Source organism: Eurosta solidaginis, chromosome 2 (assembly GCF_040869045.1).
Source record: "Eurosta solidaginis isolate ZX-2024a chromosome 2, ASM4086904v1, whole genome shotgun sequence".
Lineage (NCBI taxonomy): Eukaryota > Metazoa > Arthropoda > Insecta > Diptera > Tephritidae > Eurosta > Eurosta solidaginis.
The window spans coordinates 76,115,994-76,138,887 of NC_090320.1; the positions used below are offsets into that span (position 1 = coordinate 76,115,994).

The following is a 22,894-nucleotide window of genomic DNA, read 5'->3' on the forward strand; positions in this document are numbered from 1 at the left end:
GATAAGCACTGTTGCCATTGACCATTTTGCATGCATGCTTATGGAAACATCAACTTTTTCCAATTTAATTTTTGATGTTGTAAAAGGCTGGAATTAATATTAAATAAATATAAATAGATTAATATTTTTTTACATATTTTACATAATTATTTTGAATTATTTTCACAATTTTTCAAACTTTAATTAGGTGTTTTTGCATAAAACTGCAAACGGTCAAAAATTAGCGCACAAAAGTTTACTAGGCAACTCTGTCTAGTGAGAGAGTGATCAGCTGACACGTTTTTACGGAAAAAATCAAAATTGTTCCGGGCTACGTACGTACGCGCGTAATGCGGCAGTTAAGCCGTGGTTACTCACGAACGTACGTAGAAAAAACGTGTCAGCTGACATGACCTATCTTAGTGTGAGTGTGCAATGTAAATGAAAACTCACCGACGTGCAACGCCCGTACGTACGTAGCGCGGAACGTAGAAATCAAAACAATTTTGATTTTTTCCGTAAGAACGTGTCAGCTGATCGCTCTCTCACTAGACAGAGTTGCCTAGTAAACTTTTGTGCGCTAATTTTTGACCGTTTGCAATTTTATGCAAAAACGCCTAATTAAAGGTTGAAAAATTGTGAAAATAATTCGAAATAATTATGTAAAAGTGCTGGTTATAAATATTTAATCTATTTATACTTATTTAATAGTATTCCGGCCTTTTACAATATCAAAAATTAAATTGGAAAAAGTTGATGTTTCCATAAGCATACATGCAAAATGGTCAATGGCAACAGTGCTTATCTGTAAACAATACACACACAAATATCTTATGTACATGTACACAGACGCACCCATTGATTCCTACGGGCTTGAGAGTTCGGTCAAACGTGCTTCGTACGACAAACGTCCTTACGTACGGCACACGTCGGTGGGTAACTGCCGCATTACCCACGAACGTACGGAGGAAAAACCTGTCAGCTGACACAACCTAACTTATGAGTGTGCAGCGTTAACGAAAACTCACCGACGTTTAACACACGTACGTACGTGGCCCGGAACGTAGAAATCAAAACAATTTTGATTTTTTCCGTAAGAACGTGTCAGCTGATCGCTCTCTCACAAGACAGAGTTGCCTAGTAAACTTTTGTGTGCTATGTTTGGACCAATTGCAGTTATTATACAAAAAGGCCTAATTAAAGTTTGAAAAATTGTGGAAATAATTCGAAATAATTATGTAAAAGTGCAGATTATAAATATGTAATCTATTTGTATTTATTTAATATTAATTCCAGCCTTTTACAACATCAAAAATTAAATTGGAAAACGTTGATGTTTCCATAAGCAGGCATGCAAACTGGTCAATGGCAACAGTGCTTATCTGTAAACAATACACACACAAATATGTTATGTACATGTACACAGACGCACACATTGATTCCTACGGGCTTGAGGGTTCGGTCAAACGTGTTTCGTACGACAAACGTTCGTACGTACGGCACACGTCGGTGGGTAACTGCCGCATAACTCTACTATGGAGAAAAAGTTGAAAAGTATGCAACGGTAAAGGGTCAGAATTAGAAGGATTTTGCTTCACAAAAGAAGCTCTGTATTGCTTGAAACACAATGCCGAGCGACGACGCACAGTGGCCCCTCTGCCGTTAACCCTCCGATGAGTGACAGTTCTGAACTTCACGGCCGTGTGAAAAGGTCCCTACGGACCTTTTTTTTGTAAATCATGTTTTTTTCATATAAAGATTTTTTTTTGATTTTTTTTTGTTTTTATTGTTTATAACTTAATTCTACATACACAGATAATTTTTTAAATTAAAAAAAATTTTTTTTTTTGCTTGAATTTTCTTAAGACTATTATAAACAAGTTTAAAAATTATTGTTGTTGAACGTGTACTTCTTGTCCCCCGCTCTGTGCGCAAGTGTTGCAGCGATATAAAAGTGTGCTATGTTCTCCGCAAACAGTGTTGCCGCAGCCGAAGCAGTATGCCCGCGTTTTCCGCTGCCGCCCGTAATCAGAACGGCAAAGGCGACATGATGGTCTACTTGACCTAGCCGCAAACGACGGTGCATTGCCTTCCATCGGTCTTGGTAATACCTGAAATGAAAAGAAAAATAAAAAACAAATAAATATATATTCTATTCTTGACTTTGAAGATGTTTTTCTTACCCTGACATCGAATGCTTCCATCGCATTGCGTATCCTTGGATATGAGGTTATATGGTTGGTCAGGGCACGTTCTTCGATATTTTGTGTGGCCAATTGTTTCGTTAGCAGTAACAAGAACGACCGCCGTCTGTCACTCCTTTTTATAGGCTTCATTTCGTTGTAAATCGTAAAAGCAGCCAATGCAGCGACGTCCAGCATATTATAAAACATGGCCAACGGCCATCGTTATGTTGCTCTTTTGCAGCTGTAAGTGCCTAGCCTTTGATCCATGGTATCAACGCCGCATTTGTTGGCGTTGTAATCTAATATGGCATAGGGCTTCCGATTGTCGGTTTGCTCGTCAACGCGGCAGGTGTAGTGCATTGTGGAGAGCACGTTCACCACTTTATTTTTTTTCGGCACGTATGAGGATAACGCTATATCCCCTTCTATGAACCCAAATAATGTACTATTGATGGTGCGCTTCGGGTTCTTCTTGAACTCCTGTGGAATGAATGTTTTGTTGTAGCGCACTGTACCAACATATGCGGTATTCCTCCTCATCAAAATACGCGCCAAGTCAAGAGTGGTAAAGAAATTATCGGCGTATATAGTACGGCCAGCATCTAAATATTTTGCACAAGATCCTGCACTGCGTTCTGCCCTTGGTTTATCTCCCGTTGTTGGTTTGTTAGTTTTCCAGAATATATCATACCCTTCACAGGATAATAACTCTGTGAGTCGCATAACCACCATACTTTCAAACCATACTTAGCTGGCTTTGACGGAATATATTGTGTGAAGCGCGTGCGGCCTATGTAAGGGAACAACTGCTCATCAACTGTTAGTGCTTCATGAGGAGTGTAAGCTGCTGCCAAGTTATGTTGCAACATTTGCCAAATATCGTCAATAGCCGCAGTTTTGCTGTTGATGACTCGCTGTTGTCGAGTATTTCCATTGTCGAATCGAATAAATTGCTTTATACATATGAAGCGATCGTACGACAACGCAGCTTTGTATATTGGGCAACGCGTCGCGCCCCATAATTCCATAGCTGGTTCATGGTTTGATCTTGTGATTCCAGCATACAAAGGAATAGCTACAAAGGCGTCAAAATCTTTCACTGTCACTGGCTTCCTCTCTTTTTTCTTCGTGGGATTCGCCAAATTCCATGCAGCTGTAACCTCCCTGCCTTTACGATTTGTTTCACGTAGCACTAAGTGTATTATTTCCTGTGTCATGATTGAACGCATTATTGTATAGGGGTCGTGTATATTTCCTGTTGGTCCTGGTTTCTTTCTTGTAAAGTCGACCACGTTATGATTACGAGTGCGTGATGTTGGTGGTGCTTTTTTACTCCATTGGGTGCCATCTTTACCAACATAGTAGCTTTCATTCGTTTCCTGTCGCATCATTTTCTTCCTCTTCATCATCGTCGTCAGCAGTATCTTCATTTAGCTCGACGTATCCTTCAGTTTTGGCATCTGACTCTTCAGCAGGTTGGTATGTGCGATCTTCATCATCCTCAACTTCATAATTATCAATTGCAGCAATATCAGTTTCTTCATCCATGTCTTCGTCCATAAAATCAGCAAATCTACTATCAACTGCACGCCTTTCATCCGCAGTCATTTGCTGGTAACGTCTACTACGGCGTACAACCATTTCAGCAACGTCCAAATTACTTGCATCTGCCATATTTATATTTTTGTTTCTATCACACACGATTTTACTCTTCGCTGTCTAAACCATTGTAAATTTTACCAAGTAGCGCAACTAACAGCTGATCGGTGAAAATTCGCACATTCACACGCACAGTTCTCGACTCAGTTTCAAAACAAAACTTTAGATTATTTAATTCAAATTTTAAAGTGAGATAATCCTTACAAATTTATGTATACAGAATATATATGGCGTTTTTGTTGTTATTAAAACAATAGTTTTATTTATATTAAAGCTTTTATCATTTTTTTTTTTAACTTTGAAAAATCTCCGAACACCATTCCTTCATTATATGACATTCGACTGCCTAGTCCACTGCCTTCCACTCTATTCGCAACATAACCTCTACTTAAGCTGCCAAACTATATAGTAAACAATGGTCTAAACTTTGACTGATTTGTTTTACGAAACTACAACTTCTTTTATACTCTTTCGTACGTCTACCTGAAGTCAGAGACATTAGGGACGATGATAAAACAAAAAATTCTAAGAACTGGTTTATTGCTAGTAGTATAAAATTAAAATATTCTGCTTTTCCTTGAAAGCAATAAAGTTCATGTCTTCGAATTTTGCTTCGAATTTTTTGCTTTTATTATCATCCCTAATGTCTTTGAGTTTAGGTTTTTGTGTTCAGAACAAGTAAATTATGGGTTGAAACAATAAAAAAATTATAATGATGCCCAAAAACATGCATTTATTAGTGAAATTCAGTACAAGGTCCATACGGACCTATTCACACGTCCGCGTACTATTCTCACTAAAACCTCAATAACTGCTAAAGTAACGATCCGATCAGCTTGATTTTTTCCCAAAAGATGCGCAACAAAATACACTTGGAACACAGAGTAACTTTGGGGGGGGGGGGGGGGGGGGGGGGTTGTAGTGGGTTGTAGTGGCCGAATTAGGAGTAATTTCAGTTTGAAAGGGCAAAAAGGTCCCTAGGACCTTCCACTCATCGGAGGGTTAAAGCATGGCAAAAATCAAAAAAATCATGAAAGCGTTCGCTAAATCTAATACATGTTTCTAATAGATCAGGGATCAAGAATATACAACTGTTTTTTCACAGAAAATTATAGTTTACCAGGTAGAGCCGCTCAAAGTTGACCAATTTTCAACATTGGGAAAAATTTGAAATTTTTCTTCTTTTTCGTTGTATTTAAAATGGTTTTGTGAGTAAATAAGGCGGCCGGTTGTCGTTTTCTTGTATAGAAATTAAAGATAATCTAATTTAGGATTGAAAAAAAGAAATTGTTTTTTTTTGGTAAAAGTTGGCGGAATGCCTATTTTGAGGCCTTTTTAAAGCTTTGATGAAAAAAAAAATGTTAAAATATTTGCTCCGTAAAATTAACAGTAGTTATTTGTGAAATATTCAGTTACCTAAATTCATAAAGTCCAGCTGCGTCCAGCTGCAACTTCACATCAACCAATCCAACTAGAGGGATACCAACAAAACCCATAGAAGAGTGTTCTACCTACACAAAGAAAAGGTAGCTGTCTAATACCACAAAAGCTATGGCCACGACTCATCTTTCAGAAGCACTGGCTATTAAATATAAAAAGGACGAAGAAAACGTGAAGTCTCATATAACAGAAGCAGTTGCGGTAGCAAGTCCATTGCGACTGATCAAAAACAGCATTCCCACACCACCAAATGCGCTGCCTAGGAAATACACTCACGAAGAAGCTTTGGCGCTGTTTATAGATCTCGGTATAACGAAGAAAATATATATTATATTGCTTAAGTCATTATCGCAACGTAATGCCGATATTTTACCTGGATACAAAAAAATTACTCAAGCCAAGAAAGAAGCAGTTCCTCTAAGTCCCAAAATAACCGAAGTATCTACTGAAATTGAGCTACAAAACCTAATGGATCATACGTCTACACGACTCCTTCAAAGTTTTACTGAAGAAAAGTTGAAATCACTGCCAAAGGAGCTAACATTGACAACTAAGTGGGGCTGTGATGGATCATCAGGACAAAGCGTATATAAACAAAGAATAAATGTAGACGATGAAACAATTACAGATAGAATATGTTTATGGCTTCTATTGTTCCATTACGACTAAAAGATGAAGCTTCAGGATATTGGAAAAATCCACGTCCGTCATCAACTATATTGTGCCGCCCGATATTATTTAAACACGAGAAGGAGTCTTCGGAACTCATAAAAGCTACAGCGAGTGATATAAAAAATCAAATTGCCAAATTAGAACCAACAATAATTGAAATTGAAGAGGGGAATGTCATTACAATAAAGCATGATTTTCTTCTAACAATGGTCGATGGAAAAGTTTTGAACTTAATAACAAATACGACATCTACAATGAAATGTCCAATTTGTAAGAAGAGCCAAACGGACTTTGAAAATCTTGATGATTCAATAACTGACGAACCAAATTATGAGTATGGAATATCTCCTTTGCATGCTAGGATAAGATGTATGGAATCTGTTTTGAAGCTGGCTTATACACTACCACAACAAGGAGAAGTTTTCGACGACAATACAACATGTAAGGAGAAACAAAACAGGAGAAAAAAAAATAATTCAGGATGCATTCTCTAAAGAGATTGGTCTCAGAGTTGACTGTCCAAAGTATGGATACGGAAATACAAATGATGGTAACTCCTCAAGAAGATTTTTTGAAAACGATGAAGAGACTGCTCGCATAACAGGAGTTGATAGAGATATTGTGAAAAGATTGGGAGTAATTTTAAATATTTTAAGCTGCCATGAACCAGTTAATGGACCCAAATTTGGAGAATATGCATCTAAAACTACAGAGTTGCTGCATCAAAAGTATCCTCAGAAGAAACTTACACCAACGGAACATAAAATTTTAGCACATGGACAAGATTTAATAGAGTACCAGTGCTTACCATTAGGAGAATTGTCTGAAGAAGCTCAAGAATCTAAGAACAAGGACTACAAAAGATATAGATCTATGAACACCTGCAAGGTATCACGAGTTAGACAAAACGAAGACCTTTTCAACATGTTAGCTGTCTCTTCTGATCCAGTCATATCATCTATGAGGTATGTAAGAACACAAAAAGATCTTACAGATGCGTATAGCTCAGAAATGGTTGCTTTGTTAGATATATGTTTCAGTGACGATGACTATGTTAAGATAAAATAAGTTTCTCACTTCTTATCACAACAATGAAGAAGAGATTTACTAATCAATTTTGTTACTTTATTGAAAAATAAGATATCTATGTACAAGTTAATTTTTTATTTCAAATAAAAGAATTATTTAATTTAGTAATTTATAAATATATACTTTTCGTTATTGTATTTCTCTAAAGTTTATCAAATTTATTTTAAAGCTTAGGCATTTCGCCTTCAAACGAGTATTAAATTTTTATAGAAACCAATACGTCTATCGAGTTTGGTACAAATTGGTAAAGCGGTTACTAAGATCAAACTTTTTAGTATAAATTCGTTGGCTGTTTAATCTTTAGCTCAAATAAAATTTCATTGAACAACTTTCAATAACTTTTAGTTATTAATAAAATACATATTTGGCTTGTAAATTAAAAAAAAACATGTAAAATTTTACGATGAATTTTGAAGCACCTTGTTATTGTGGCACCAAAAACGGACATTTTAGTTTTATAAGAGTATTGCCATTTAAAAGGAACAATAAAAAAAAAAAAAAAATGTAAGGCGCGATAACCTCCGAAGAAATCTAAGGCCGAGCTTCTCTTCCAATTTGCGTCGTGCTCCTCTTGATTTTTCCCTACAAATTGGCCGGACGGGACCTACATGTTTTATGCCGACTCCGAACGGCATCTGCAAGGCAGATGAGTTTTCACTGAGAGCTTTTCATGACAGAAATACAATCGGAGCGCTTGCCAGACACTGCCGAGGGGCGACCCCGCTTAGAAAAATTTTCTTCTAATTGAAAAATCTTATTTCTAAAATTTTGATATTGCTTTGCCCGGGAGTTGAACCCAGGGCATACGGTGTGATAGGCGGAGCACGCTACCATCACACCACGGTGGCCGGAAACAAACAATAGGTATATCGATTTTGATAGTTATTGATTACGTGACTCCTTAGATACAACTTTTTATCATAAGTGGGCAGCGCTACGCTATCTTATCAAAATCATTAGTTTACCTTATTTAATGCGTCATTAAATATTATCTTATTTAATACGTCATTATAAGACAAATCTCATTTATTTTTTTTTTATTTTTTACTAAAAACATTTTGTTTTTGCATTTTTCTAAAAATTTTCGACTTTGACGAATTTTAATAATTAATAATATATTAATAATTAATAATAATTAGCTTTCATTTGCATTTTAAATTTTTCAAAAGGCGCCACTGTCCGACGATATACGCCGCGTCGGGCGATGACATTTTTCAAATTACGCCCAGACATTTCGTCTACCTAAAACACAATGCCGGGCGAAATTGACGCTGTTTATTCAGAGTGGCCATTTTTTATAAATAAAAATGAAAAAAAAAAATTAAAACTTTTTTAATTCTCTGCTTTAGCACTTGATTGCTAAAACACGCCCAAAATGTTGAGAAATTAACGAAACAAAACAAGAATGTTAAGAAATTAAATTAAAATTTATATGTAAAAAAAAAAAATTGTTTTTGGATATTATGTTTTCTTTTTTTATACTTAAAAAATTGAACAGCAGCAACCCTTGGGATGTTTGTTGTCATCCCGCTCGGCGGCGACGATAGAAATAAATCTATCGTTGCAAAATGACGTCGCGTAAATTTCGCTCTTGGCGTTCATTGTGTTCACCTTCATGTAATTATGGGGATACTATTTTTGACTAGGCGATGTTCGTCGCGTTTATTTCGCGGCGTCAGGGCATTGTGTTTCAAGCGTATGTCTTACATAATATATGCCATGTTTCTGTCAACTTCTTTCTCATATGCCAATAGGTTACTCATACGCCCTGTCAAACATCCGCCTTAGCAAAACAGTAGTGAAGGCAAGATATCTCAATTCCATTGTGTAATATTGTTGATCAAGAAATGGCTGGTAAATTCGTATAGCAAACTTAACTTATAAAAAGGTTTTACCATCAAACCATCTTTTCACCTAAGCAAAAAACAAAGAAATATCTTTCTTCTGTTCTATTTCAAAACTTTTTTCAATTACAAAAAAGTGTATCGAAACTATAATAGATATAAAGAAATAGTGCAGGCTTCGAACTCGAAACCTTAATTAAAATTGCTTGGGCATTTTGTGTAGCGCATTCAGTTTACTATAAGTATTAGAGCTTTTGTTTACAATCGATCATTCGACTAAACGAGTAGACCACGTTTGCACATGCACTTATATATATATATATATATATTTTAATCTTGAAATTGTTACATTTCTTACAGACTACTTACAAATGTAGGCAAATACCAACTAACTTAACTGGTCATTAAGTAACATTTTAAACCTATTTTCACAAAAGGAGAAATCCAAAACTGAAGATTTCGGAAGCAAATTAAACTCTTTAAGAGCTCTGACAACAGGAGCATTGGCAGCATAATTGATCCTCGCCAGCCCCATATAAAATGTGGCATGATTCCTTAAACAAATATTAGGAATAAGAAAGAAAATGCGTTCAAGTAAAAAGGGGCAGTCCACCACCCCAGATATCAAATTAAAAATGAAGGTTAAAGATAAGAAGGTTCTCCTACAATTTAGTGTCTTAAGACCGATAAGCAAACATCTAGACTCATAAGCGGGAACCGGAAGCTCAAAATGAAGAGGTCGCAGAGCATACTTGATAAAGATTTTCTGAACTCTCTCCAATCGACTAATATGACATGAATAATACGGACGCCAAATAAAAGCAGCATATTCTAGTTTTTGGCGGCACCGTGGTGTGATGATAGCGTGCTCTGCCTATCACACCGTATGCCCTGGGTTCGCACCCCGGGCAAAGCAACATCAAAATTTTAGAAATAAGGTTTTTCAATTAGAAGAAAATTTTTCTAAGCGGGGTCGCCCCTCGGCAGTGTTTGGCAAGCGCTCCGGGTGTATTTCTGCCATGAAAAGCTCTCAGTGAAAACTCATCTGCCTTGCAGATGGCGTTCGGAGTCGGCATAAAACATGTAGGTCCCGTCCGGCCAATTTATAGGGAAAATCAAGAGGAGCACGACGCAAATTGGAAGAGAAGCTCGGCCTTAGATCTCTTCGGAGGTTATCGTGCCTTACATTTATTTATTTTTTTATTTATTCTAGTTTTGAGTGTACCAGTGAAGTAAAAAGTGTCTTTAAAGTATACCGATCAAAGAAATCTGAACTGAAACGTCTGACAAAAGCCAGCATAGAGTACGACTTAGCTATGATATAGTTAAGATGGCTATGAAAAGTAAACTTGGAATCAAAGACCACCCCAAGATCAGTGATTTTAGAAACAATGTCTAGTTGCGAGCCACCAATAAAATATGAAGTAGGGATAAGAGTACGGGACTTGGAATAGGAGACATGGGAGCATATTTTAATATTTAAGGGAAGTATATTTCTCTGACACCAAGCTACAACATTGTCAAGATCACTCTGAAGTTTCACCGAGTCAGAGGAACACGTTATTTTGCTAAAAATCTTCATGTCATCAGGATTTATTGAAAAGCAGCCAAATCGGGTAGGCGAGAGCTGCGCAGTTTTTATAAAGGTGAGACGACAACCCATCGACATCAGTCTGTGACGACATTTTGATTTGACGAATCCCAAGTTCAATATCATTTAAAGAGAGTTCAAGAGCCCCAAAGTTTAGTGAAAAACCACTAGCATCCAATCCACTAAAAAAACCACCACTACTCAAGTCAGGGTCAGCCTCGAAATTCGTGCTGAAAAAATCTGCAAAAAGATTTGCAGCATCTAAAACCGAATCCGCTTGTGTATCTTTGTAAAATACACTTCACATAACGCCAAAAAGCCTTCGCATTCCCTTTAATATCGTCTTCAAATTTACTTATATAATTCCGCTTCAAAACTTTGCTCAATGACTTAAATTCTTTCAAATATTTTAAATACAATTCTTTGGAAGTAGGAGACCTAGATTTTTTAAATTTTTTGAAAAACTTGTTTCGCAAATTATTCAGTTTTTTCAACTCTTTTGTGAACCAAGGAGTTTTGTAAATCTTTTTTTTAAACTCGGAATATGTTCACAACAAATGCAATTTAAATTATTCTTAAAAATATTAAAACAACCGGTAACTTAAACCTCAGCAAATAGCGAATCCCAATCAATATACTCTATTGCCGCATTAACAGCACCAACATCGTAATTTTTAAAACAAAACTTGGAAAGTGAATCTTCTTCGTAAGTATTAAACTCATAAAATTCCAAATGAAGAACAAGCGGTACATGATGGGGACCAGGAGTGGACAAAGGGTCTAGACATTCCTGGAGGCAAAAATTCATATTATCACTTAAAAATATGAGACCTAATATTCTATTAAGACTGTTATTAAAACTGTTAATCTGACTAAGGTCACATCTTGAGAAGCCGTCAATCAAATAAGTTTCAGCAAACGCATTTGAAGACATAGGAAGAAGCCCCCGACTATTATCAAAAGTAGACCATTCTAGATTACTGAGGTTGAAGTCGCCAAAAACGCAAACATTTTCATGACTAGATGCTAAGGCTAAAATATTATCAACATGCTCTTTATAAAGTAAATCGCTACTAGTAGGCGGTACATAAGAAGCACAAATTAAAAGTTTAGAAATTCCATGTACAGAAACGCAAATCATATCTAAAAGAGAATCAGCATTCGACTATGGCACTAGTCTCGATATTTTCGTTGAATCGCAATTAAAACGCCTCCTCCTCTAGACATACCAGTTTTTAATGCATCGCGATCTTTACGAAAAACGCAGAATAAATTTTCATCGAAAAATTCACCATCCATAAAGGTGTCATTTAGCCAAGTCTCGACAATAACAAAGATGTCATAATCCAAGTTTGAACTCATCGTATATAGTGAATCAGACTTGGTTCTTAGGCCTGATACATTTTGAAAATAAATTTTAAGATCCTTGTAAGAATGAATATTAGCTACATCCCGTGTGGAGGTTTGCATAGAAATATTTAAACGGTTCCTTGCAACATCTGACCCAACCGATTGCCATTGGACATCGGTTGGACCTCGCCGTTTTTTGAGCGGAAATTAAAAGGACGCACAGCAATGTTTGAAGGCCATAAGTCAGGCACCAATAGCTTAGGTAGTACACTTTCCTCAAGACCCAATTTAAAATTAATATATATTAATATAATTGGGATCCAAGCCAATCTTCACCAACGGAAAACAAGCAATGCAGTTAACATCAATGCCAGTATGTCGAGAAATATGAAATTTTAATTTATGGGATGTGACCGAGGCAGAGAAAGGCGAAATATGCAACCACTTCCTTTTAGAAACAGCACTAAGTCACCATTAATGCCCGACCCAACAACTAAAGGTGGCGCTAGCAAGCGCGAATTAATTTTATTACCATAATTGGAGGAGGGTCCAATGTTATCATTAGCATTGGCAGCATTATTGTTGCTTACAGCGTTATCCGGAATTGAACTAGTACCTGTGGTACCTGCATCAGCATTATCATTATTGGGACTTGGTCTAATGTTAACATTAGCAATGGCAGCATTATTGTTGCTTTCAGCACTATCCGGCATTAAACTAGTACCTGTGGTACCTGCATCAGCATTATCATTTTTAGCAGCGCTTTCTTTGTTATGTTGAGTTTTATTTCATCGTTTGATTTTTTTTTTTATTTTGCACAGTCTTCCATTCGTTTTGATTACCAGCAACTGCAGGAGACGAAGTAGACGAAGAAGATTGCAAATCAATTCATATGATAAATTTCTCTGCAATTTTCACACTGCACTGAAGTGTGAGCGCGCTCAACTCTGTGGCCATAGAAACAAGGCATATTAAATCAAATGTTAAAATATGATATGCGCAGAAAAAAAGGCAAACAAGAGTCAATGTCTCTAGCACAATTTTTGCTTGTTAAGCGGCATAAAATAAAAAAGTTAAAAACTCAAAAATTAAATTAAAAATAGAAGAAAAACTCAGAGCACGGAAAAACACAACCGTTCACGGCAACGTTCGCTTTTCATTTTTTATCTACAATAAATCCACAATTGTTAATCCACGCGTTCACTTATGCTCGCGGCGCTTTTTTTAAACTTTGTAAAGGTCACTGTTTACCTCAAAGCACATACCCTCACCAAAGTAACACGACGAGCTGGACGCCATCAGCAGCATATGCACTGACATACTGACATACAGAGAATATATCATTAACAAAAGGACTAAGCAAAAGAAGACCTAGAGCAGATCCTTGTGGAAGTCCAGAGCTCACGCTGTTTGGCAAAGACGATACAGTTCTGCCTTTGACCTTTTGAGTTATTCCTGTTATGTAACAGGTCATGCTTCACAGCGCTATCAAAAAATCCAAAGAAGAATTTAAGATTTTTTACGGAGAAGACCGTAGTTTACTAAGCCAAACTCCTTGGGAAAATACAGAACGCAAAGGAGGGTAAGATCTCCATAGCTGTAGCAAAGCTATGTTTATGTCCTAAACCATGACTACAAAGCCGATTGCAGATTGTGTTTTTTTTGTACACATCATCAAGGACTCGTAAAATACTATTTGGCCTGTAATCACTTGGGTTGGTGACATAGTCGTAATGGTTTAATATTGATTGGACATTTGGTCAGCATTCCCCAAAAATGGCGAATTTTGAATATTTATAAGTAAATTTTGGGGAACGTTATATTGTGGGAAATTTTGGGGAAATTCACTTCCATAATTACGTATGACCTATAGCGGTTTCATGAAGGTTCTGAAATAAATAAATTAATTTCGTATTCAGTTGCGCTAAAAGAATTGTTTAAGCGGCAGTTACTCACGAACGTACGTAGAAAAAACGTGTCAGCCGACACGACCTAACTTATGAGTGTGCAATGTAAACGAAAACTCACCGATGTTCAACGCACGTACGTACGTAGCCCGGAACGGAGAAAGCAAAGCAATTTTGATTTTTGCCGTGAGAACCTATCAGCTGATCACTCTCTCACTAGACAGAGTTGCCTAGTAAACTTTTATGCGCTAATTTTTGACCGTTTGCAGTTATTATACAAAAGGGCCTAAAGATTGTTTAAAATTTTGTTGAAATATCCTAAAATTATTATATAAAATTGGAGGTTACAAATAAATGAACTAGAAATTCTTATTCAATATTATCTTCTGATTATTTTCGGCCTTAGATTTATAAATTTTAAATATTTAACGAGCTCGAGGCCATATACATATATATTCAGATTAAAACCCGGATAGATTTTATATATATGTATATATTTTAAATTTTATTTAGTCGATATTTCGACCTCAATCTGAGGTCATTCTCAAGACTGTATATAACAAACATGAAACATTAAAATCATAAATAATATAAAAACCTATTTATAAACTTACACTCTTGGGTGTAGCTTGTCAACTAATTTTAAAATATTAAACATCCCTTATTAGTGAAGTAAAGTTATTTCTCTCAATTTCTTGCTGTTCCTTGTCTTGGATGGTCTGAATACAGTCCTCTCCGTCTGCTATTAATTGAAATAGTGGGAACTCTTCATTTATCATTGGTAAAGAGAACTTGGGACCTAAAGAGAGAAGCCATTGAATATCTGTCGGTATGTCTGTCTGTGTGGTATTACAAAACCACTCAGGTATGGATTTAATGTTCAGCGATTGTTTTTGTAAATCTCTTGAGTCTTTCAAATTTGTTAGTTTGTGTCTTCTTAGCTTTTGTTGTGAGATTATCTATTAGGAGTCTTTCACTGTCGAAAAATATGGACGCATCTTCCGTATCAAGTTGTTGGTGTAGTACCGAAAATCAGTGAGCGTGACAGATTTATTTTAGATACCCTACAATCGGCAAAGATGTTCCTTAAGAAGAACAACGACTTATTGGTTCTGAATGCCGACAAAGGTATTGCTACAGTCTTGATGAAAAAATCAGATTATGAAATGAAGGTGCAGCAAATGGTTAATGACATTTCTGCATATCGCATTTTGAAGCGTGACCCTACCAATAAGTTACAAGAAAAAAATAATGAAATTGTTGAGAAATTATTCAAGAATAAAATGATAGATACAAAAGAGAGATATAAACTTTTGAGGAAAACGGCTAACGCGCCAAGATTATATGGTCTCCCAAAGATCCACAAGGAAGGAGTTCCCCTAAGACCCATTTGTTCGTCTGTTGACTCCCCTTCGTACAGTTTATGTAAATATGTTGTTAACGTCCTCAAAAATATTACGAAATCATCAAAATATAATGTCAAAGACGCTATTGAATTCAAGAATAAAATAAAAGACACGCACATATTTGATGATGAGAGTCTAGTATCATTCGATGTTGTTTCGCTATTTCCCAGTATTCCTGTGGATCATGCCTTGGAAATTATATCGTCCAAATGGAATCTGATAGAACCCCATACAACTCTGACCAAAGAACTGTTCTTGGGAGTCGTGCGTTTTTGTATTAAAGAAAATAGGTATTTTAAAGTCAACAATAAAATATATGAACAGCGTGTAGGAATGCCGATGGGGTCACCGGCATCGCCGGTCATAGCAGACATAGTAATGGAGGAATTGCTAACAAAATTTGAAGAGGATGCGTCTCAAAAGCCCCGTTTGCTAACAAAATATGTTGACGATCTGTTTGCCATTGTGAAAACGAATTCAGTGGAAGACATGATAAATCTATTAAACAGCTACAATAGAACTATCAAATTTACATTTGAAATTGAAAAAGATGGATTACTACCATATCTAGATACGCTGGTAGTAAGAAAGCATAATAAGTTATCCTTTGATTGGTACAAAAGACCCACTGCATCGGGCAGATTGATAAATTTTTATTCAAAGCACGACAAATCAACCATAGTCAACACAGCCAAAAACTTTATCAAGAGAGTTTTATTAATCAGTGATACGATATACCATGGAAAAAATATAGAAATCATTACGAAAATTCTGAAAGACAACGATTTTCCTTTAGGTCTAATAAGAGGCTATATTCACGACTATTTTGCAAAAGCTAACACCAATCAAACCTTTAATGATAAAACTAATAAAATATATAAGACATCCACGCATGTTCCGGGTCTATCAAATAGAATGAAATATTCCAAAATGTATGACCGTGAGAGATTTAAAATAGCATTTACTTATAATAATACCGTCCAGAAAATATTCAGTAATACAAAAAGCAAAATAGAAAAATATGACAAATCGGACGTTATATACCGGATTCCTTGCAAAAATGACGGGTCCTACGTATGCCCGAAGGTATATGTTGGTACAACTAAGTCCAGATTAAAAACAAGGATTTCCGCCCATAAATCAAATTTAAAAAATCGCGACCACCCTAATGAAAACAAAACAGCTTTAAGTCAGCATTGCAGAGAAACCGGGCACACTCCAGATTTTGAGAACGTAGCAATAATGCAACAGGAAAAGCATTACAACAAAAGATACACACTTGAGATGTTGTTTATTATTAACGAACCGAGAGAGAAACGAATGAACTACAAAGCAGATACGGAAAAATGCGCGTCGGCATACCGCCAACTGATCAACAGGAGCAACAGGAGAGCACTATGAGAGTTTCGCCTATTATTTAGTTAGTTTAATGTATTGCTGTTTGTGTAAAAATTTGTTTACCATTACTGTATATTTTTTTGGATGTTTACTTTTTCGGTTCTATTGCCTTCTTGTACTTATGTTTAATATTGTAAAATTAGTCGACAAGCTACACCCAAGAGTGTAAGTTTATAAATAGGTTTTTATATTATTTATGATTTTAATGTTTCATGTTTGTTTTTTACAGTCTTGAGAATGACCTCAGATTGAGGTCGAAATATCGACTAAATAAAATTTAAAATATATACATATATATAAAATCTATCCGGGTTTTAATCTGAATATATATGTATATGGCCTCGAGCTCGTTAAATATTTAAAACTTATTCAATATTTGTTTCTGCCATTTGCACCGTGAAATATTGTAATTCCAAAAGTTAATGTTTGCATAAGCATGCATGCAAACTGGTCAATGGCAACAGTGCTTTGCTCTAAACAATATACACACAAATATGTTATGTACATGTACACAGACGCACACATTGATTCCTATGGGCTTGAGCGTTCGGTCAAACGTGTTTCGTACGACAAACGTCCGTACGTACGGCACACGTCGGTGGGTAACTGCCGCTTTAGTACAAAAACCACCCGAAATAATACTTAAAGGTAATAAAGTTTTTTATTCGTTGACCCAGTAAATAGCCGTGAATCCCGTCGAGAGCCTCATCGGCTCTTACTGAGGTGAAACATCAATGGGGATGACATCTGAGATCAATACTCGAAGCATCATAACTTCCTTTAGTTGCAGTAGTACTTACCTACTCAAAATGAGAGGCCCATTTTCAAAGTAATGGTTTGTTGCTTTAGCTTTGTACATTTCCATACCAGGGAAATTACAGATTTTTGTTATTTGTGCTTACTTGTAACTATCTTTAAATTGGTAAATGTTTTATAAATATTTGACCTCTCAATAACTACCTCATATTTTTAAAGAACCGTTTCTTTAAACCTATTATCATTAAAAATACAGCCAACCATATACTTGCAATAAATTTGTTACTTTTGTTTTGCACAATACTGTATGTGTAACGATAAACTCGATTGTATATATGTATTTAAAAAATTACATCTTTAGAGAATTTCCATACTCGAAATCATTGTGAATGATAACTAACAGCTGAATTCAGTAAGCCGTCTCTAGTCACTATTAGAGACTATTTGGGGTGAAAATCACTTTAAAGACAATTTGCCATTCTGTAAGCTGTCTCGCGTCTCCAGCCTCATAAAAGCAATCACTAATTTGTGAGCTGGGCCGGGGAAGATCACAAAAGTGAAAATTTCAGAAAAAGTATGAAAATTATTTGCGAAAAACGCTTTAAATATATTTTTTTATTCCTCAAATTAAAATAAGCAATGAAAAAATTAAAAAACAGAAAATACTTAACTACTAACTATAACGCTATAACAACAGCAACAGTGTAGTATCACGTGGAATTCACCTCCCTTCAAACACGCTTAACATTACAAACATTCGTTCATTGACCCAGATAACTGCTATGAGTTCATTCGCGTTTGCCAAGTCGCCTAATGTATTAATGCGTCACACCAAACTGCTCAAGCAGGAATCATACTGACAATATGTAGGTCAGTATAATAATTCGCCTACAAAGCATTCCTCACTATTGAGTCATGCACCTCTAGTATGTAAATATTAATGTAAGTATGTATATATGTATAGGTTAAGAACTTTTGTATAAATAATAATGAATGTCGTCAATAAAGACAATTAACAAATTGCTATCCAACGCTACTCATCAGCGTTGGTCAGCCAAATCATTTGTTGTTCAATTCAGTTTTTCTTTACATGGCGATCCTGCCAGTCTTGATCAGAATTAGCAAAATTGCTAAAGATCTAGCTGGTCAGAAGAGCCTAGCAGCTCACGTTAAAAACTCAAAGGACTAATTTTTTAAAGTCCTGGAAAACTACACATTGGCAACAAAAACAGGACATTTTTGAGAAGTTATTCGAAGCTAAAGGAGATGCAATGAATTACTACATTCGCAAAGGCCCTTTGTCGTATCGCAGCAAAAGCATAGTGATGGTAAAAAATTAAATGGAAGCAATTTCAACAGCATAAAAAGGAGTGGAATATTACATTCGCAGCAAAAGCATAGTTATGGCAAAAAATTGAATTAAATGGACAGCATAAAAAGGAGTAGAATATTACAATTGACTGTAGGCAGTAAAAAACAACAATTGAAACTGGCAACAACATAAGTATAAAATTTAGAAACAAATTGGGCGGCCTTTATGGACTCTAAACTATTAGCAAAAACGAAAGTTTTTGCTTAGGAATTTTTTTTAGAACAAATTTTTTTTTACAAAAAGTTTGATGTCAGCTGTGAAAATGACACAAACTAAACCAAAAAATAAGAAAAAAATTGAAGCCCAAAGGGGCATAGAAAAATAACAATAGCATAAAATTCAATTTTAAACAATACTTTGTAAAGTAAATTCAACAAAAAAAAAATAAATAAATTTCAGTTTTAAGAAAAACAGAAATGTCAAAAATATAAAATTTACAAACTTTTTTTAAGAAAATCAAAAATTTTAGAAACAAATTTTATACAATAGCTTCTATAATGTTAATTAAATAAAGAAAAATAGCAAAATGGCATAAAAATTAATTTTTAAAATATTTTGTAAATTGAAAAAAAAACTACTATTTCTAAAATTTAAAGAAAAATTTTAAATATTTTGTAGAATTAATTAAACAAAAAGAAAAAAATAACATAGAAATAATTTTTTTTAAATACTTTGTAAAATTAATATTTTGAAAATTGTGTAAGAAAATTTGAAATTTGAAAATCGGAATTAGAAATGTTAAATTTAACAAATTTTTTTTTAAGAATAAAGTTTTTTTTCTAAATAATAATAATGCTAATTAAATAAGAAAAAAAAAGATAATAAAGTAAAATGGAATGCATATGATAAAGAATAAAACCAAACATTTTATTAAAAATTAAATTAGTTCATTTCACACAGAAGTAGGCGAAATAATTATAGGAAAAATTCAACATGGCTTGGTGGACAAAGATTGCCCACGACATCCTGATAGCGATAGCTGGATATGAATTAGGGAAAAAAATTCTGAAGTACCAGAGAATAGACTAATAAAATATGCACCACCAGCTGAACCAGAGACAAGAATTACACCAAACAATCCAGATGTTTGGATAACCGTTTTGCTTTGCATAATCGGGCTATTGATCATTACAATAGCCACAATACTAAAGAAATAACTAAAACCCGTTCAAGACCGTATCTAAAAATTTTTTTTCCCCAATTTACAAACATCCACTTTAGCACAAACTATAAAATTATTTTATTCGTAAAATTGCCTCTACTCTTAAGAAAATTATACCTAAGAATAAGAAACAAAATCTTAATTTTAAGGAAAGCTCCTATCCGGACTCAGGGAAGGATATATATGGCGAAAATCAATCCCATTTCTTCTTTTAAATAGCTATTACCAGAGTGTTTCACTAAAAAAAGGTGAAAATGTGGAAGTCCAGAGCTCACGCTGTTTGGCAAAGACGATACAGTTCTGCCTTTGACCTTTTGAGTTATTCCTGTTATGTAACAGGTCATGCTTCACAGCGCTATCAAAAAATCCAAAGAAGAATTTAAGATTTTTTACAGAGAAGACCGTAGTTTACTAAGCCAAACTCCTTGGGAAAATACAGAACGCAAAGGAGGGTAAGATCTCCATAGCTGTAGCAAAGCTATGTTTATGTCCTAAACCATGACTACAAAGCCGATTGCAGATTGTGTTTTTTTTTTGTACACATCATCAAGGACTCGTAAAATACTATTTGGCCTGTAATCACTTGGGTTGGTGACATAGTCGTAATGGTTTAATATTGATTGGACATTTGGTCAGCATTCCCCAAAAATGGCGAATTTTGAACATTTATAAGTAAATTTTGGGGAACGTTATATTGTGGGAAATTTTGGGGAAATTCACTTCGATAATTACGTATGACCTATAGCGGTTTCATGAAGGTTCTGAAATAAATAAATTAATTTCGTATTCAGTTGCGCTAAAAGAATTGTTTAAGCGGCAGTTACTCACGAACGTACGTAGAAAAAACGTGTCAGCCGACACGACCTAACTTATGAGTGTGCAATGTAAACGAAAACTCACCGATGTTCAACGCACGTACGTATGTAGCCCGGAACGGAGAAATCAAAGCAATTTTGATTTTTGCCGTGAGAACCTGTCAGCTGATCACTCTCTCACTAGACAGAGTTGCCTAGTAAACTTTTATGCGCTAATTTTTGACCGTTTGCAGTTATTATACAAAAGGGCCTAAAGATTGTTTAAAATTTTGTTGAAATATCCTAAAATTATTATATAAAATTGGAGGTTACAAATAAATGAACTAGAAATTCTTATTCAATATTTGTTTCTGCCATTTGCACCATGAAATATTGTAATTCCAAAAGTTAATGTTTCCATAAGCATGCATGCAAACTGGTCAATGGCAACAGTGCTTTGCTCTAAACAATACACACACAAATATGTTATGTACATGTACACAGACGCACACATTGATTCCTATGGGCTTGAGCGTTCGGTCAAACGTGTTTCGTACGACAAACGTCCGTACGTACGGCACACGTCGGTGGGTAACTGCCGCTTTAGTACAAAAACCACCCGAAATAATACTTAAAGGTAATAAAGTTTTTTATTCGTTGACCCAGTAAATAGCCGTGAATCCCGTCGAGAGCCTCATCGGCTCTTACTGTTGTGAAACATCAATGGGGATGACATCTGAGATCAATACTCGAAGCATCATAACTTCCTTTAGTTGCAGTAGTACTTACCTACTCAAAATGAGAGGCCCATTTTCAAAGTAATGGTTTGTTGCTTTAGCTTTGTACATTTCCATACCAGGGAAATTACAGATTTTTGTTATTTGTGCTTACTTGTAACTATCTTTAAATTGGTAAATGTTTTATAAATATTTGACCTCTCAATAATTACCTCATATTTTTAAAGAACCGTTTCTTTAAACCTATTATCATTAAAAATACAGCCAACCATATACTTGCAATAAATTTGTTACTTTTGTTTTGCACAATACTGTATGTGTAACGATAAACTCGATTGTATATATGTATTTAAAAAATTACATCTTTAGAGAATTTCCATACTCGAAATCATTGTGAATGATAACTAACAGCTGAATTCAGTAAGCCGTCTCTAGTCACTATTAGAGACTATTTGGGGTGAAAACCACTTTAAAGACAATTTGCCATTCTGTAAGCTGTCTCGCGTCTCCAGCCTCATAAAAGCAATCACTAATTTGTGAGCTGGGCCGGGGCAGATCACAAAAGTGAAAATTTCAGAAAAAGTATGAAAATTATTTGCGAAAAACGCTTTAAATATATTTTTTTATAGGTTAAGAACTTTTGTATAAATAATAATGAATGTCGTCAATAAAGACAATTAACAAATTGCTATCCAACGCCACTCATCAGCGTTGGTCAGCCAAATCATTTGTTGTTCAATTCAGTTTTTCTTTACATGGCGATCCTGCCAGTCTTGATCAGAATTAGCAAAATTGCTAAAGATCTAGCTGGTCAGAAGAGCCTAGCAGCTCACGTTAAAAACTCAAAGGACTAATTTTTTAAAGTCCTGGAAAACTACACATTGGCAACAAAAACAGGACATTTTTGAGAAGTTATTCGAAGCTAAAGGAGATGCAATGAATTACTACATTCGCAAAGGCACTTTGTCGTATCGCAGCAAAAGCATAGTGATGGTAAAAAATTAAATAGAAGCAATTTCAACAGCATAAAAAGGAGTGGAATATTACATTCGCAGCAAAAGCATAGTTATGGCAAAAAATTGAATTAAATGGACAGCATAAAAAGGAGTAGAATATTACAATTGACTGTAGGCAGTAAAAAAACAACAATTGAAACTGGCAACAACATAAGTATAATATTTAGAAACAAATTGGGCGGCCTTTATGGACTCTAAACTATTAGCAAAAACGAAAGTTTTTGCTTAGGAATTTTTTTTAGAACAAATTTTTTTTTACAAAAAGTTTGATGTCAGCTGTGAAAATGACACAAACTAAACCAAAAAATAAGAAAAAAATTGAAGCCCAAAGGGGCATAGAAAAATAACAATAGCATAAAATTCAATTTTAAACAATACTTTGTAAAGTAAATTCAACAAAAAAAAAAATAAATAAATTTCAGTTTTAAGAAAAATAGAAATGTCAAAAATATAAAATTTACAAACTTTTTTTAAGAAAATCAAAAATTTTAGAAATAAATTTTATACAATAGCTTCTATAATGTTAATTAAATAAA

At 34.9% G+C, this 22,894-nt stretch overlaps 2 protein-coding genes across 2 annotated transcripts in view; one reads left to right on the forward strand and one right to left on the reverse strand.

The window, feature by feature from the left end:
- Kua (Plasmanylethanolamine desaturase Kua) overlaps window positions 1–22,894 on the forward strand; it is a 194,252-nt gene that overhangs the window by 11,177 nt on the left and 160,181 nt on the right. The gene's annotated exons all lie outside the window — the stretch shown is intronic.
- Window positions 1,672–3,846, reverse strand: LOC137242221 (acidic leucine-rich nuclear phosphoprotein 32-related protein-like). The gene is made up of 2 exons (XM_067769588.1): window positions 2,163–3,846; window positions 1,672–2,090 (listed from the first exon to the last, which is right to left on the reverse strand). Exon 1 carries the CDS (start codon window positions 3,837–3,839, stop codon window positions 3,534–3,536), a length of 306 nt encoding a protein of 101 aa, XP_067625689.1. The 5' UTR covers window positions 3,840–3,846; the 3' UTR covers window positions 1,672–2,090; window positions 2,163–3,533.